Source organism: Eulemur rufifrons, chromosome 1 (assembly GCF_041146395.1).
Source record: "Eulemur rufifrons isolate Redbay chromosome 1, OSU_ERuf_1, whole genome shotgun sequence".
NCBI lineage: Eukaryota > Metazoa > Chordata > Mammalia > Primates > Lemuridae > Eulemur > Eulemur rufifrons.
In genome coordinates, this window is record NC_090983.1 from 73692589 (window position 1) to 73711770 (window position 19182).

The 19182-nt window shown below is 41.1% G+C and overlaps 1 protein-coding gene across 2 annotated transcripts in view; it reads right to left on the reverse strand.

Annotated features, from left to right (window-relative positions):
• LYPD6B (LY6/PLAUR domain containing 6B) overlaps window positions 1-19182 on the reverse strand; it is a 128727-nt gene that overhangs the window by 77451 nt on the left and 32094 nt on the right. Inside the window, exons 2-3 of one of the 2 annotated variants that reach the window (XM_069472880.1) lie at window positions 14903-14963; window positions 4375-4445 (exon numbers count right to left, since the gene is read on the reverse strand). In XM_069472880.1, coding sequence (XP_069328981.1) covers window positions 4375-4379 — 5 coding nt within the window. In that variant the 5' untranslated portion in view covers window positions 4380-4445; window positions 14903-14963. Of the gene's footprint in view, window positions 1-4374; window positions 4446-14902; window positions 14966-19182 lie in introns of those variants that run through there. The other variant, XM_069472889.1, reaches the window with a different exon arrangement.

Genomic DNA, 19182 nt, shown 5'->3' on the forward strand with positions numbered 1-19182 from the left:
TTTAGGCCTCCACAGAAACAGGTGGGGAAAAAAATACATATTCATTTATTCACACATACACATATCTAAATATACCCAGAAAACTCATAAAACAATATCCTTTAACTAAAAGAAACTCTCAGAATTTCTTAAAAAATAGCTTACAAAGGCACCCTGGGAAAATAAGACTCAACTGGGAGTAATCTTTGAAGAGCTGATGGTTGCTGTGAATATTTTCCATGATTCCAAAGTAACTGTGGTTTAGAAACATTAAAATATTTTATTAATTTAGCATATTCTTAACCTTGTCTGCTTCACTAAGTTTATTCCAGCGCATCAACCCCAAAAATCTTGATCAAGCGGCTCTGAGCTGGCAGATAGTGATTGACAATTCAGACTGGCTATATGGTTTCAAGACGGGTCCTGGCTTGCTTCCAGATTTGGCTAGTGCGAAGCCAGTGCATTCCTTTGCCTCCTCCTATACCAACTTTTCCCTCCAGCACATCATACACTGTGAGAGAATGGGGTTGCTGGCATAATTTCAAGTTATATCACTGATTCAGATCTATTCCCAAGCAAACCTGCTTTTATTTCAGACGAATACTCTCTAGTGATCTGAATTGCAGGGGCAGTAAAACAACTCCACATTTATGTAAGCATTCTCAGCCCCCAAGGAATAGCTTTCTGTGCCTACAAATATCTTAGAAGCGATAAAGAGTTTGGTAGGTTGGAGTCTTTTTTGTGGCTTTTGAAAAAAGCAGACTTCCATGTAATACAAATATGATGAATTTGGTGCTTACCAACAATAACAACAACTGCTTTCATGAAGTATATTCTATGCATAATTCTCATTTAATAGTAGCTACTTCATAAAACTATGGTAAAAATGATAATATCCAACTGATAAATCAAAATCAGTCAGGGTAGCAAGATGTGTCTTCAGAGAAGGCCTGCAGGGAGAGGCCAACTCCCTCCTCCTGGTGCCCTCTGCCCAGTCCTTCTCCAGCTGAGAGCCACAGGAGCCTCCCCCCTTCCTTCAGATCTGCTCAAATGTCCCCTTACTAGGAAGGCCTTTACTGACCATACTTCACAGAATAGCACCCCCAGCTTTCCCTAGTCGCCTTCTCTGCTTACTTACATTGCTAGCCCTCCCTCCCTTCCTCCCTCCCTCCCTTCCTTCCTTCCTTTCTTTCTTACCTTCTTTACTCCATTTATTTATTTTTTCACAGCACTTGTCACCACCAGAAACATATTTGCATGTTTGTTTTCCCTCTTCCCTTCATAGAACATGTGCCCCAGGGAGCAGGGACTGTGTTTTGTTCACTACTGTATCTCCAACGTCTGCCCCCAAAGAGGCATTCAATAAATATTTGCTGAGTGAATGTGGTTTTTTAAAAATTATTTCACTCTTTTAGCTCACCCACATTCCATCCGTGCTCTCCATATTGAAACCAAAGCACACTAAAGGTAGAAAGGACATTTTCCCAATATCCTCTTCTCCCTGATTTTAGTAAAGAGCAGCATCCTACAGAAAGTCAAGCCTATTAAAGCAAATGCCCCAAGAAGTTCTATTAATCCTGCAGCAATACGTCTAGAACTATACCTTATAGACCAACATTTGAATGTATTTTGACTCAATGGTTCCGACACTTTGAAAGATGCCCACTCTAACCGGTTACCAAAAATGTTCCCTACAAGTTTCTTAAAAAGAGGAGAAATCAAGTGAAGCATCCTAAGAATGGAAAAACATCACATGTACTGACCACTAAATTGGTACTAACCGATTAACACTTATGTGCACATACGGAAGGAACATTCCCTGGGGACTGGGCAAGCGGGACAGAGAAGGTGGGGATGGGCAAATTCACACCTAACAGTGTGGGGCACACTGTCTGGGGGGTGGGCACGCTTATAGCTTTGACACGGGTGGTACAATTTATGTGAACAAAGCGTTTGTACCCCTATAATATTCTGAAACAAAAAAAAAAAAAGAGGAGAAATCAGCAGCAATGTCTGGCTATGATTTTGCAGTGGAACAGATTTATACTGCCTCTTTTTCCAGCATATAAGGCCAGGGAGAGCAGGGGACATACTAAGACCCAAGGACTATCAATGACATGGGCATTCATCATCATGAATTCATGATTGCAAATTAAGATCAACAACTACCTTTATGTCCAAACATTCTAAGGCATAGCTTTGCATCCCAATAACTTCACAGCCCCAGTTCATCAAGGCCACTTTGCATTCAGAATCTCTCTGGCCAAACACAGTAATCTTCCTGAATATGAGTCTGTGGGACCCTTTAAGTCTTAAGTCTGGCTAACGAGGAAGCCACCCAGATGTGCACAGAAATGAGAAGCTGTGAGCTACTGAAGTCACTGGGGATCTAGAACCAAGTAAAAAGAGAACTGTAAGAGATAACTAAATAAGCAGTACAGTTCCTTATCCATAATTGCTCTGGGTCTGTCACCACAATGGAACATACCATAGAAAATGTTTTTTTAAATAAGTAGATAAATAAAAGCATCAGTCCACAGGAGCCAAGCAGCTCTGAGCAGACTTAATTCTAAGTCTCAGTATTCTGTCTTGGCACTTGCTACCAAAGTGTTCTGCTAAACTGCCTGCCAAGGAGCAGTGAAGCAGAGCGCTAGAAATGCTTCCAAAAAGCTACCGAGAGTGGAAGGCTAATTTAACAGGGCAGGGCCAAGTGCAGTTAACAAACTGCACATTTGTAAGATGGAAATAAGTTGTCCTCAGTCCTTAGCAGTAACTCTCCTTGCTAAGTAGCTCTGAAAGAGTTCCGAAGCCTTTCCCCCTCCCGGTGTACAGTTGCCAATGAGTTCACTTCCATCTGCAGAAAAGGAGAGGCAGCCAAAGCGTGGGGTTTCCCCCAGCACCCATCAGGGCTGCCAGGGATTGAGCAATTCAAGCTGCACCTAACCCCTTCCCTGCAGAAAGAACATGTGGAATCATGTTCTACTTATTATTAACCTACGTAGCTTTTCTAAGTCCCTTTCCTTTTGCCCAAACAGAAATCAAATCATGGTACATGGAAGGTGAGTTCATTCCCACGTGAACCCTTTGAGTGCTAGACTGTACCAGGCTTCCTGGGTTCCATCTAGAATGTTGCTTCTATTTGCTGCACACAGGGAGTCTGGCATGGCCAGAAAAAATAAACTTCATTCTGGGCACAGTTCTTCTTTGAGCATTCAGCAAAATAAACTATTATCTGCCCTATTTCACTTGAGTCTATGTACCACAGCCCTGATTTGCCTAAGACTGCTTCTTAAAAAGGCAGCCTAACAGTAGGGAAAGGACCCGTGATGCGTGGCTTCACTCAGCCCCTCACCTTGTAGCTTTGGGCGTGTGACTTTCCCTGTCTTGGTCTCAGTTTCCCCATCTCTAAAGCAGAAAGACTAAAATTTCTGAGAATGCTGTCTACTCTAAGATTCTGTGGTTCTGTGGACTTTTCTGAGATGTTTCTCTCTTTGAAAGAAGCACTTTCATCATCAATTCTTTCTAGCCTCTCATTCCGTTTTTAGCTCTTTTCTCCCAGAGACTTTGCTGGTCAGATGTCCTTTGGCCTACGCTGGGAAATTTTCTGTGTGACTTGTGATGACTTAGGACTCAGGAATTTCCAGCTCTCTGGTCACTCTGGGCCCTTTCCCATCCTTTGGTCCTCAAACTTAGATAGGAGAGAAGCGACCATCACACTGTCTAATTTCCTTAGGGGCCTGAAGATGGGCCCTTCCTAACTCTGGGCACATAAATCATCGTGCAGGAGATTTGCAGCCCTGAAGTGGTAAGTGGCCTAGATCACCAAGAGGCTTCTCTTCCTTCTCTTCATCTTTCTCAAACTTGCTCATTCTTTCTCATTTTCCTTCTTTCTTTTTCTTCCTCCTTTCTCATCTTTTCTCTCTTTGCTTGGTCCTGCCAATACAACTAAGGAGGTTATTTAGACCCATTAGTGACTCACAGGAAAATAAAACAAGAAATTGCTGCTTATCTTCAGCGAACAGAACCACAAGATTAGGACTCAAAGCTGTCTGAAGCACTTTCATGTTGACGACGTTAAGGAAGCTATAACATAAAAGCACATGAGATGAAATGAATTCATGATTGCAAATTAAGATCAACAACTACCTTTATGTCCAAACATTCTAAGGCATAGCTTTGCATCCAAAGCTTTCATAAAAAGCTGATATGCGTAGGGGAAGATACTGAAGCCACGGTGTTTAACGGAGGAACAAGCAGCGTAATCCCTGAGATTAATGAAACTCCAGATCACAACTGTTTAGTATATTTTTGCTAAGCATGAGTAGCTCATGTGGTGAGGATTTAGAGTTCAATCAAAATACCTTCTCTACATCCACTTGTGAACATAATACTCACAACATCCATGTGATTAACAAGAGCGGCCTACTCCAGGAGGGTTGCCAACGGCAGGCAGAAGTGTGGCATATCTAAACAAATGAACACGAAAAGGTATCATTATGACTGATATTGTAGACATTTGGGATAAAAGGCTTTTAAGTAAGTAGAAGATTTTAGGCTGGGGACACGTCATAAAGAGGTCCTTAGGCTCAATAATCTTTCCTAGCCACCAACCAGCTATAAGAAAAACCCACATTCTGTACAGCATCCTTTCGTCCCCAAGTAGAAAGATCTGATGGGACGTAGATGGAATGGATACCAGTTTTTAGTGTCTGCAGGAACAGGGAAGAAGAATGCAGTCAATACTCCTCTCCCCAATCACGGAGAATCACTTAATCCAGCTCTGCTATAACTCGGTGGGACCAGGCCTAACACCCTCTTTCAGGTGCAGAAACCTTTGGTTGTGAACAAGCATCTTGAACTTTACCTCCAAGTAGAAAACAGAACTTGTCACGTACCTAAGATGGATGAGTAACTTCTGCCCCCGCCCCTTGATTAATTACTCTGTGGATGTTTGTCTAAATAAAGACTCGTTATGGTATGGTTACAGGACCTGAGCCAAACCACTCTGATGTCCAAATTAATACAGTGACTTGTCCCTTTCTCTTCCCCTTCAAAAGTCATTTAAAGATTCCCCCCCCCCCAGAATAATACAAGTGGAATACATCTGGAAATGTGTCATTTTGGTAGCAGGGGCTGGGGGACAGTTCCACGGAGTGGCGCAAACTGTCCTCAGTGAGAGCCTGATGGCAGAACCAAGCTCTGGCTGTGTCCTGAGTAAATCCAAGGCAGAGAAAGGCATGGTCTTGTCTTGTGACGTGGAGGGAGAAGAGCTGCCATTTGGAGTCCTGGTCCAATTGGCCTCCCAGGGGCAGACAGGAAAGAAGGACCCGCAGTCACTAAATTAGAGCAGAGCCTGTCGTACCCAGGCTCTTAGACCAAAGGTGAGGGCCTGGGAGGCTGCAGAAGCAGAAGTCTCTGGGAGCAAGAAGAAACAAAATGAGAAACAAGAAAATCACTTTTTTCCACAAAAGGAAAATTGGTATCAAGAAGAACTGAGACAATGGCAAAAGAAAGAGTGAGACGATGTTAGCGTTCCACTTCCCAGCCCCTCCAGGCTGGGTACCTGTCTGTGTGCCTCTTTCTTGTTCCTTCCCAGGTACCCTGGCCCCACTGATAGGTCCTGGGCTGACATCCACTCAACAGCCAATACTCACAGAGCTCCTACCTTGCACCAGGCATTGAATTAAAAAGGAATGATACAGAGGTGAATTATACAGGTTCTCTGCTCTGTACAGAAAGCCCCTTCAAGAAAGCTGGATGAAGTCCACCATGAGTCTCATTTATTTCATCACGAGCACAACAGTTGGGGATGCCACCAGCACCACAGGAAAAGCATGACAACTCTAAAAGGCACCCAGCACTCTCCAGCCCTTCCTCAAAGGTAACTTCTGCCACCCAGTAGATACACTTGAGAATGCAGCTCTTACACAACTAGAGCTGCATTCCATTGACTTGAACATTATCTCCAGTTAAAGGCCAGGAGAGGGAAAACCAGGAAGCTTATTAGTCATTTATAACTCTGCATGAAGGAGCTAACTGCATCTTTCCCAAAGATAAGATTTTCAGATAGAGAGTTTGAGATATGGTTCCCTAAAGGAAGTACAGGGTAGGAAGTCAATGCAGAGGGCAGCCCACACCTGGCACTTGTCCTAATTCCTTCAGGCCATACTCCCAAGAAACATCCTGCTTGCCGATTTTGTATATTCTCAAGCTTGTAAAAATCATTTATACTCTAAGTAATTTCACCCACTACAGCTCTTGTTTTTGGGGGTTTTTGTTTGTTTGTTTGTTTGTTTCCTTTTTCTTATTAGGGTATTAGAAGTCTGGAGGAGATGGCTTTTTCAGGAACCTTCCTAAACATATGGGTTTTGGTCATTCTTGCCTTGCAGGTAACCAGCAGAGGACCTCTTTGTGTTTAAAGGATATGCCCCATACGCTGCGTTTTAGGAAGCAGGAAATTGACTCCCCAGATCACATATTCCCTTTGCTAGTCACCCACTCAACATCACACCTCAGCCAATCAGGGATTACTTATCAATTTTCATTAGAGAAGAGATGAGATTCTCCAGGTAAGTTCTCTCTTTCTCTCATTTGTGAAATTAAGGCAGGTGGACTACATAATTCTCATCAAGTTTTCTCTTCTGGTGTACAATCAAGGACATCAGAACACTAAGCAAGATTAAAAATAGAGCTGGCCAGGCGCGGTGGCTCACGCCTGTAATCCTAGCACTCTGGGAGGCCGAGGTGGGCGGATCCTTTGAGCTCAGGAGTTCGAGACCAGCCTGAGCAAGAGCGAGACCCCATCTCTACTAAAAATAGAAAGAAATTATATGGACAGCTAAAAATATATATAGAAAAAATTAGCTGGGCATGGTGGTGCATGCCTGTAGTCCCAGCTACTCGGGAGGCTGAGACAGGAGGATCGTTTGAGCTCAGGAGTTTGAGGTTGCTGTGAGCTAGGCTAATGCCACGGCACTCACTCTAGCCTGGGCAACAGAGTGAGACTCTGTCTCAAAAAAAAAAAAAAAAAAAATAGAGCAGTCTGTCAAGTGCAAATAAAAGGCAGGTGACATGTTCTTCATTGGCCTATCCTTATGCACCTGAGCCATGAACAGATACATAACCTTCTACAAGGTACTCTGTTGCTATTTTGTTGATACAAAAGGCTCTGTAATTGCCCCAAGAAATTTTGACTTGTTTTGAAAGGTTATTTTTTACAAGAGAAAAATTTAGGAAATGTTCCCCATTCAAAGACTCTCTTATCACTATTCACTGGGAAATGCTGAGTGCCTTACACATTTCTTTCAATAGCCTTCATCCAGATGAGGCAAAAGCACTAAAGACTGCTTTGATTAACACCAAATAAAACACAGTTCTATCTCCACTTTCTATCCTTGTGAGACTCTCTCATGTAATTACAGCAGCTGCTCCACGATAATATGGAAGGAGATGTGGTACCGGTGATTAGAACTAGGACGAGGAATCCATTTGCAGAAAGTATCCCTGAAGTCCATGATTTAAATCTGTAACTTGAACCAAATAACTTGCTCTACTAATTAAAGACTGACCTATCAGGAAATTTCAAATGCTATCTGAAGGAACATCCCTAGATACCACACCCAGATCTCTGTGAAGCCGTCTGAAAAATGCAGTTCAATTCCAGAGAAGCTTATTACATGGTAAGTATAATAGATATAAAAAGAAAAATAAGGCACAACCCTGATTTCCAAGAAGCAAATGATGGCAACATCTAAGTGGAAGAAATAAAAATATTTTAGTGGGAATAGGTTTTTTTTCTTTTAAATTAAGAAATCATATAAATGATATATCTTAGCTAAAAAATTTTAAAGGTAATGAATACCCAAATATGGAGTCCAATTTTTTTCTTTAAAAATATTCATTTGCCTATACAATGCTATATTTTGAAGACACACCTCTGGCCAACAATCTTTGGGTGATCAGTCCAATAAAAGACCATAAGGTAGAACATGAAATGCTGGGCATTAGGGCACCATCATACCCCATAAACCAAGAGTAGAGTAGTTCCGAAACTCAGCCTACATTCAGGCACAAGTTAGCTGTAACTGAAAGGAGCTAAGAAACTGGGGCACACTCTACAGAGGTCACTTTTTTTTGCATCTAGCCCATATTCTTCAAGGTCCTCCTGCTACAATATATCAAGATCCTGAATAAATACAATAAACAAATCTTATAATACATTTCTGACCACCAAAAAAGTGAAGAAAATGTCCCAATGGAAGGAAGCCGGGGCAGGGGGGAGGGAAGGAATATAGATAAAATCAAAATACTAAGTGGCAAGCATACACACAAGTCAGGGTTGCCCCAGGAGCAAGTTTTGCTAAGACTCTGGAGTCAGACTGAGCATCAGGTCCCTCTCACGATGGGGTAGTTGAACCTGAGATTTACGTAGTAAGCTAAGATCCTTGGAGGTTGCTAAAGCAGTCCCAAGTCAGTTGTGCACCCAAGCTCTAGGACACAAGTAATGCAAATCTTCTCTGGAGGAAAGCTCTCAAGTTAAGCCCTCAATATTGCTACAAATTAATATAAGCTCTCACAAAAATTTCTCAAAACACAAAAAAATCCCAAAATAACATAAATAAGAATTAGCAGAGATAAACAACACAATCATACCCTCAATTACCAAACATTTAGTATTCTCAGATATAAAATATTACTATATAAAAATATTTTATATAATAAAATATGGAGCTAAAAAAATGAATAAACAAAAAGATTTTAAAAAAATGACCAAGAGGATTTGCAAACTAGCCAAAGAGAACTTTTAGGAAAACAAGAGCAACAATATAAAACTATTAAAATTAAAAACTCAATGGATGGGTTAATCCACAAATTTACATAGCTGAAGAGAGAACTACTGACCTGATAAGCATTATGAAAAAAGTGATCAGAATGTAGGGGCGAGAAGAGAGAGAGAGATGGAAAATATTACAGGCTATTCAGAGGCATGGAGCACAGAATAAGAAGGTTGAATACAAGTCCAAAAGATGTAATAGAAAGAGAGAATATAGAATGGAGGAGATGAAATTTTGAGATACAAGGGCCAAGTTTTTTCTAGAACTGAAGAAAGACACCAATCCCAAGATGCAGAAAACACTATACCCAAAGTAGAAGAAATAAAGTTTTCCACATCTAAATACACTGAAATGATATTTCAGAATACCAAAGGCAATCACAATGTTATAAAGCAGCGGGAAAAGATATCAACAATTAGACTGACAGCAGATTTCTCAACAGCAACAACTGAAGCCAGAAGACAGTTATCTTCAAAGTGATAGGAGAAAATAACTATTAACTAGAACCCCCAATGAAGCTTTTTTTTTTAAGAATGAGAATGAAATAAACATATTTTCTTATAAATAAAAACAGAGAGTCTACTACCAGCATAAATTCACTAAAGGAATTTCTAAAGAACATACTTTAGAAAGGAGGAAAACAAACCCAAAGGGATGTCTGACATACAAGGAGGAGAAAAGTTGGTGAATATGTAGGCAATTTTACAGATATTTTAAACTGTCTCTGTAAAATAAAACCAATGTTTATATTGTGATAATAAAAGGGGTCAAAACTAAAATATTAGATAATATTAGCATATAATTCGAGAGAGTATGATTGAAGTACTCCAAGGTGCTTGAGTTGTTTGGAAAGGGGGTTATGATGCTGATTAGCTTTATTCTCAGTGGGAGAAAATGGTACCAGGATCCTAATGCACCGAGACTAGCACCAGGACTCCCTGGCCTCTCTCTCCCATCCTAACTCATCCCAACTGAGCCTGCTCCTTCCCAGTTGTGATGGGGGTGGGGAGGGATGGTTTAGGAGTTTCTGGACAAAATGTAATTCCCTGGAGGGATTCCATGGCCCCTAGAGGCAGGGTGGCTTCCCTCAGGGAGGAAGAGGGGCTCTCAGGAAAGAAAAGTCCTCCAGGGGGAAGAAAGACTGTTTTGGAAGCCTAAATTTTCAGCTGTGTCTAAAAGGTAATCCACTTATCCTAACTTGCAGGCCAGGCGTGTCTTTGTTTGTGGAGGGCTTTGTTGGGGCTAGGCATTGTTTGACTTTGGCAAACAGGCTTGGAGATTAGTGATTTGTAAAGTCACAGCACTGACTGGTAGGGAAGGATGTGTTTGAGTTTCTGGGTTTTGCCAGTCAAGAGGTGTGGGGGGGTGGAAATGAGGGGCTGTGAAAAGTTTATGTTTGAGTAGGAAAGTCCAACTTCCTTCTAGAGTTTTTCTGCTAAATACAGTCTGACCACATCAACCCACACCAACTTTCTTCTTAGGGGTGAAAAAAAAATCACAGCAAGTCTGTTCTTCAAAGCCTTCCTTGTAACCTGGTTCCTGAGCCTGGGGCTACCGAGTGCTGAGCTCTGGGAAACTTACCTAAAGTAGCTTCTCGTGGCTATGACTTCATCATTGTTACTGACAACTTGGACAATGGGGCTGGTACAGGAAGAGGGAGGTGATAAAAGAATTGGGGAGGAGAAAAGCTGTAATTAGAATCCTAAACTTGTGGAATTTGGGCTCCCTTTTACATAATCTTAAAGCAAACAAGGAGAAAGATCAATTGGTGGGAGAGAAACTGCATAACACATTTCAGTGCCAGCTCCAAATTACTTATGAACTATTATTTGGATGATCTCTACCTCTGATGAACTCCATTAAAGGAATTAGTGAGCAGTGACAATAGTAGTTCATAACTGCCCTGGTACCATAACTTTAGAAGTGTCACAAGTGGCTCTGCTCTCAGGGGTTGCCAAGGACAAAATGTGCCTAGTTGTGAATACTGCGCTACTCCAGCATGCACACCTGTTGGGAGTATCATATGATCCCTCACATAATGCTCTGTAACCCCTGCGAAAGAACAGATCCATGCATGTAACACCAATCACACCATTACCTGGGTTTCCCACATGCATATAATTGCCCTGAGTGCTGACATAAATTAACTGCTATGTCCAGAGGAGACGATGTTCTCTGCCCAGTGGAAAAACTATCACTAAAAATTACAAGGTAGTTTGTCCCAGCCCCAAAGAGGACTATTATTGGTATACCCCAAGAAGCATGCCCCTCTGTGAGCTTAGCCCTTTATCAATTCCTCTTCATTTGAACCAGTGGGGTGAATTCCGTGTCCTGCTGGGACTGTTACCAATACAATCATCAAATTTGGTCAGTCAAATCAGTACTATATTCATAAACCACATTCTTTGAGGGGTAATACAGTGAGGAATTTAAAGGAAGAGACATTCTTTAATATTTCCAACAAATGGAATTAATACTTAAGAAATACAGTCAGTAAATATTTATGAGAGTTCAGTATGCAACTTGATTATGGCAGAAATAGGAAGAATAGCCCTTGGGTTCTACAGGAAAGAATCCCTAACTAGCAAATCCTAGACCAAATGAGCCTGTGGGGTCCTCTTGGCTAACATCATGTGAGTGCTTTCTAAATATGTGATACTACATCATCCAAAAACCTCATGAATTCTTGGGATGAAAATTCATACAGTCTTTTATAAGTTCTTTTCTTCTTTCTTCCTTCCCTTCTTCTTTCCTTCCTTCCTTCAATCTGTACAGAGAGGCCAAGATGACCAGTTTAGCACCCCTTCCTCCACAGTGATTGCCCACCTGGAGTTATGTGTAGACCTTTTTTAAAGAAACATGTTCTCTTGAATCTCCCTCAAATTATCATTATTAGCATGTTACTCAGAAAACAACCAACATAAAACCAGGTGCAAAATCCTTAGACATATCACCCTTAATCTACACAAACCAAAGAACATGTATAAATAAATACAACCCAAACTGTACAACCAATAGCATTCAAATTACTACATTCATTTAACATGCCAGACGATGCTCTGCTGAAACACTGTTCCAAACGAGGATGTGTGTGGTGCTGGTCACTGTGGCTTGGGTCCTTTTGAGCTTGGCCAGCCCTTACTTCACATTCCATGTGATGACTGGATTCTCCCACCACTCTCCCTGCTGGAACTACTGTGTAAACTTCCTTCATCAGCTTGCTCTGTGAGCTCCTGGCCTTTGAACATAAATAGTGCTTTGGGATCAAATTAAGTCTACCCTGATGTTTTCTTAAGAACATTACACATGTAAAGTGGTTCTACTTGATACTAATTTGAACACAGACCCAAATGTAGGTGCAGACATGGATGTGTTGCAGTGCTCAAGTATAAGACAGTCATCCAAATGGTCCAGAATATGTCTGTATTAAATTTTGAGTGCCATCCAAATAAAAGCAACATTTTAGAATTCATACAGAGGACTCAAAAACTCCCTAAGTCCATAAATGCTCAGAGACTCTGGGCCCCCGGTGTGAGAAACTGCCCTGGGGAATGCGACCATGTTGCTGCACAGACAATCTGCCCTAAGCCTGCATTTGAAACCAGAACATACTCAGCTCAAAACCTTGAGGGGTGAGGTTAGGAGCTGGAGGAGACATGGAACAGCTACTATGAGGTATAAAATCAGAGCTGACCTGAGATGACTACAAAGACTGCCAAGGAGCAAACAGAGCCCACAGACCTAGGACTTGTTTTCAAGTCAGTGCTGAGTACACTTTTAGGAGCCCCCAGCTCTCTTACTGCGATCTGGTTATCATAATAACGGAAATGCAATATTTAAGGCCTTTCTGAGAGACTGCAGTCCAGAGAGATGTGAAATATGATCTGAACTTGAGATTCTGCAAAATGGGCCCTGTACTGCTATTGACACAAACTTCCCATCATTATTGTGCTACTTTGTTTTGTTTGTTTGGTTTTTTCCATTTGTCCCTTCACCTCCACCAGCCCCAAATCCACTGTCTGCCCTGCTCTGTGTTCCAGGAATGTGACCCCTGAAGGCAGCATCACCCAGGTTCCTGTGCCAAGTGACTTCGGTTGGGTTCCACCAATGGGAGGCACTGCAGGAGACTGGAGGGAGGGAGGTTGAGGCGTTCCCTCCCACTCCCCCGCGTGCCTCAGTCCCATGGCTCTGGTGGAAGCTACATCACTGTACAGCCCCAGACCAGCAGGCTCTGCTTCCACCACGGCTGTACCTCTAAGGGCTCCTGGAATATCACTTCCTCCCATTGTCCCTTCAGCTCGGGGCTGGCCATGAGCGCTCATGAAACACTATGTCCCTCTCTTGTCCATTCGGTCTAGGGCCAGACACGGCTTTCCACTGCTGTAGTCCCTTGCTTGCTCTGGAACCAGCATGCCCTTCTGTGGGCTTAGCCCTTTATCAATTCCTCTTCATTTGAACCAGTGGGGTGAATTCTGTGTCCTGCTAGGACCGTTACCAATACAATCATCAAATATGGTCAGTCAAATCAGTACTATGTGAACTCCTCAATGCTGATTAGACTCTGAAAAATTAACAATATACAAAAAGAAGAACAATCATTCACTATCTACCAGGGAAGCAAACCCATGAAGATACATTGCATAAACAATAAAATTGGCCTTGACTCTCTAAATCTACTCTTGAAAAAAATCGAACTTAAGAAAACAATACTTTAGGCAATAAAACAATCTATCTTCATGAAGTTTATTACATTGTCATCTACAGCAGAGGAAATTTTGGAAACAATCTACATGTCCAACAGGAAGGGAACAGTTATTATAAATTATGACCTATCAATTTGATGGACTATGAGGCTACCATGAAATATTATTAAGAGTTTGTAGCATAGCAGCAAAAAAACCTTTATATTAATAAGTAAAATATATATTTGAACCTGCATCTGAATTTCAATTATTTAAAAATACATATGCATGCACCTAAATGTTAGATGAAATTTCACAAAACTAAATCTCATGTTGGAGGACTCAAATTCTAAGTACTATATATTTCTTTTCTAAAATATCCTTAAAAATAAAACAAAAGAAATAAAACAAAGGGTATAATATCCAGAGACCTCCTAGCTACAGCTCGTGATAGCAGAGCTGCATTCTGGAACTTCGGGCTCCCCAGACCACACCCCGCCTTCCACTGAGTGAGCCGCCTTAAGCAAGACATTCAACTTCAGTCTGCATTTCTCTCCTTTGCACTCCTCCTTTCCATTTCTGACCCACTCACAAGAATGTGAAGTTAATAAAACCTAACAGGACTGCAAAATATTTTTTTTTTTTTGCTTTCATATACATGCCTCAATGTCTATGCTGACTATATATGCTGACTCTAGCTTTGACAGTTTAAAATGAAAGCATTTCCTCAGACAATTTTTGTTGTGTAGTGCTTGTGAGCTCTGTTTCGGAGATTGCACACTTTCATTAGGCAGTGGCAAGATGAACATCATCATTTGGGGGTCTTCACTGGAGGTTTTAAAATATGTTTCCTGCACCTCCTTAAAGAGATCCCAGCTAGCAGAGTGATAACAGATTGATGGCCGTGACCTTCTTCACATTCTTCTAACTCCTTTTAAAATGAAATCAAGGCTCCTGCTGCTGGTGTCCATGGGCCAGGTGCCAAGGCAATGTAATGAGGGCTACATATCATCCCTCGCCCTCAAGACCATCATCTGAGTTCATCGCTAATGTGTTAACGCCACCAAGGATCACATCAAAGAGGAGAAAAATCCATGAGAAACATGCTTTCCCCATTCCCAAGGCCATTTTCTTTAAACAGTGGTTGTCAGAAAAGCAATGCCTTCGTGCTGAAGACAAATATGACACCATATTGACATTCCAACAAAATGCTTTTACAGCCATAAAGCTTTTTATGCTTTAATTTTAAACTGATGATTTAATATATTCCTAAATTATACATCAGAGTTTCCTAATCTAAAACATGTATTGGTCTAGAATATATATTAACTTGAAATATTGCTATTCCCATTTCATAGCCAAGCCATGATAATTTTCTTTAATTACACATTAATTCCAGTGTATCGCCTGGATAGGCAGTTATTGTTTTAACAGGGTCAGGATTAATGGGCAGGTGCTCTGCGGTAATCTGACTAAAGAAGAAATGAAGAATTATACATGATTCATTTTCTTACCACTCTGAGCTGAATAATATTAATAACACTGCCACCTTAAATTTATAAAGCACTTTTCAGTTTCAGAGTGTTTTTGTATCTGTGATTACATTTTCCTGGATCTTTTACCTTTGACAGATCCTTCCAGATACTACACAACTGTACTGCTTTTCAACTTTCTGATGCCAAAACATATTTTGTGTGTGTGTGTGTGTGTGTGTGTGTGTGTTTACATCAATGGAATACAGTGAAAGGTAGTAGATTAACCATGGCAGACAGATCTACAACCATTTACTGCATGACCTTGGATGAATTACTCTGAGTATCAGGTTTGCCATACTTACAATGGGGATATCACCTTCCATCAGTGGCCAGTAGAAAGACTAAATATCATTTATGAAAACGGTCTGGCACACAACAAACACTCAAGAAATAAAATAGTTATTGCCCATTATTAGCAGCCATTTCTACACCATCTTAAACATTTTCTTGCCTCTGTCTGATTCATTTTCTTCAAAATATTTGGATTCAGAGAATATGGAGGAAGTGGAAAATCAAGAACAACATTAGTCCCAGAAAGTATACCAGAAGGTACCACATCAGGCTAATCTCAGGCCCCTTCTGTTTTGAGGGCCTTATTCAAGCAGCCTGCAAAAATTCATCCATTTCCTTCCTGCTTTCTGCTTAAGTACAGTGTAAAGTTAACAGTGCTTTCAATCAATCCCAGTATTCATCAGTTGGCACTCCTGCATTCTCAGTTTAAAAGCATATATCAAACCAAAGAAAACATCTCAAATAAATAATGCTCTTTGGTTACCATGGTAGCCAGCCCCCACCAATGATGTCACCTCCTGGTGTTCATACCTTTGCAGTCCCCTCCACCCCCTACACACACATTAAAGCAGGGCTGGTCTACCATGCAACCAATAGAATTAGGTGGAAACAATGACACACGACTTCTGAGGCTAAGTCATAAAAGACACAGGCGTTTCTGCCTTGGTCTCTTGAATTAACTGCTCTGGGAAAAGCCAATCACCATGGCATAAGGACTCAAACAGCCCCATAAAGAGATCCACATGGACAGCGACCAGCTTGCCGGCGTCAGCTACCAGCCATGTGAGTAAGTCACCTTAGAAATAAATCCTCCAGCCCCAGAATAGCCTTCAGATGACCACAGCTCCAGCCAACATGTGACTATAAGCTCAAGAGAGACCCTGACCCAGAATTGCCTAGCCAAGCCACTTCTGAATTCCTGACCCACAGAAACCATGAGAGAGAATAAGTGATTATTGGTGCTTTACACCACATTTTAGAGGGCTTTCTTACACAGCAATAGATGATTATTACAGGAACAAGGGTAACTGGCAAGATTATGGATTGGAGTGACTTGACTTTTCATCATACAGCTACATAACCCAAAGAACGTGGCCAAACAATGATGGATGAGCAACATGGCCCTGCTATACAAAGAGAAATGACTTTAACATAGAGACCACTCATATATTAAGCATAACCACTCCACACATTGGTGGATCCTCAACATCTCCAAAAGCCCAAAGAAAAAATGAATGACATATTTGATTATATAAAAATATAAATTATCTATATGGAAAAACCATAAATAAGTAAAAATCTATTGACAAATGAGGAAAATTATCAGCAACGTAGGATAGAAAGAGGGTTACTACTCACTACATAAAAGAGAATGTGTAAATCAACAAAAAGAAATCACTCAATAATAAAACAGTGAGCAGACATGACTGAGAGATTCAAATGAAGGAGAAGTCCAGAGACTGAGCTCTAGGGTACTCTAGTGTTGATATTTAGACACCAGGAAGAAAAGGATTCAACAAAGGAGACCAGGGAGTGGCCACTGGGACAGGAGGAAAACTAGAAGATTCTGGCGTCCAGGAAGCCAAGAATCAAAGAGAGGTTCCAGAAAGAGGGAGTGATGAAATACGCCAAACTCTGCTTATAAGGTCAAGGAAGATGAGAACTAAAGGTTTACTAGATTTTGCCTCGTGGAATCAGTGGTAATAGCCACATCATCCAATTTCTCTTCCTACTGTCAATAAACATTCGTTGAGTACCCATTATATGCCAGACCCAGTATTCCTTGAACTTAGCTTCCATCCTTTATGTTGTCACTGCTAATATGTTACGACTGCTAATACAGTTTTTTCCTTCAGGTTACACCAATAGGATGGTAGAGATTCTTGGGGGTTGGAGGATGGGAAAAGATTCAAAGTAATCAGATTCAAATCCATTAGGCGTCAGAAAACGGCACACCAGCAAATTAGTAGTAAATATTAGGAGGGAGCTAGGAGATATCTGACCATTAATCACCATAATAAATTTAAGACTTCTTTATACCTAGAGCAGTCTGGATAGGCTATGTTGTGCTGCCATAACATACAAGCCCTCAATCTCAGTGATCTGACATAGCACAGTAGTGCCCCTTTATCCTCAGGGGATACACTCCAAAACCTCCAGTGGGTGCTTAGAATCTCGGATAGTACCAAAAACTATTATACCATATTTTCGTATACATATATACCAACGATAAAGTTTAATAAATAAATTGGGCACAGTAAGAGATTAACAATAATAATAAAATAGAAGAATTATAACAATGTACTCTAATAAAGGTTATGTGAATGTGGTCTCTCTCAAAATATCTTATTGTACTGTACTCATCCTTCTTCTGTGAGATGATAAATGCCTACACGATGAGATGGAGTGAGGTGAATGGCACTGGCACTGTGACATGGCGCTGGGCTACTACTGACTTGGACACAAGCACTGCAATGCCATCGTGCTCTAATAACGGAGATACCTACTAAGTGACTAATGGGCAGGTAGCAAATACAGCATGGATACATTGGCCAAAGGCATGATTCGTGTTCTGCACAGGATAGAACAAGACAGCAAAAGATTTTATCATGCTACTCAGAACTTCCCACAATTTAAAACTTATGCATTATTTCTGGATTTTTTTCATTTAATGTTTTTAGACTGAGGTTGACGACAGGTAACTGAAACTTCAGAAAGTGAAACCTTGGATAAGGGGAACTACTGTATTGGTCTATTTCTTGTTTACTCAAACCCTTCTGTTGGTCTAGGCACCTTTCCTGGATACATATCTTTCATGTGTTGCCTTAGCATTCCAGACAGCTCTGAACTGTGGAACATTTCCAGACTTAAACATTTCCACAATCACCACAGCAGGGAAGAGAGCCCTAAAGAGTCTCACACCAGCAATGAAGGGGTGTGGCCCAGAAGTGACTCATGCTCAACCACAACCCACTGGCCAGAAAAATGTCACATGACCTGCCCAATTGCAAGGGGAATCAGGAGGAGGACTCTTCCCATGAGGATAAACTAGACATGGGTGAGCATCATGTCTCGACCACAATCAGGATGCTAGTCTTTCAAAGGATCTGACATCTAATCATCCTTTGACCATGAAAACATCCCCAATAAGGCAGGTAGAGATTCAAATCTCCATTTACAGATGTGGAAATTGAGGCATCAAAAGTTTAAACAATGTATCTAATTAGTGGTAATATTTAATTTACATGACTCTAGTGAGGATTGCTTCCTAGCTTTATGAGCTTTCATCCCACAAGTCCATGTTGACATTAACTGGGGGAAAAAATCATTAGTATCATGGTATATCTAAAATATATCACAGAATAGAACACTGCATGAGGCCCTAAGAACACCACACAAAAGACGACCCTTTGAAATAGCTGGGATCAGTCCCTTCAGACATATGCTTGGCAATGACTGGCTGATGCCTAAAATGAAAGCTAAAAGGGCTTAGGATGGAAGAAGGCTTAAGTTTTTCCTAGTAACACTCGAGTCTCCTGTCTCTGCATCTGTCACTAAAGATTAGCCTTCAGAACAGTTGTGTGTGAACCCCCTACATGTTAGAGATGAACTTTAAGTTTCAACATTCCTTACAGTCCTCACTTGCAGGCTGCTGGAAGCCCAGATGTAATGGAAACCAGCCTTTACGACTTCTGTGTTAAGCCTTACGGTACAATTTCCTTCTCTCAGACATGTGGGGTCTTGATCAGGGTTTTAGGACAGTGGGGAAGAGTTGCACTTGGGGTTTTCTTTATCATAAGTGACTTACTTAATTCAGCAACACAAAATGTTAACACTTTTACAAAAGAAATATTTACCCTG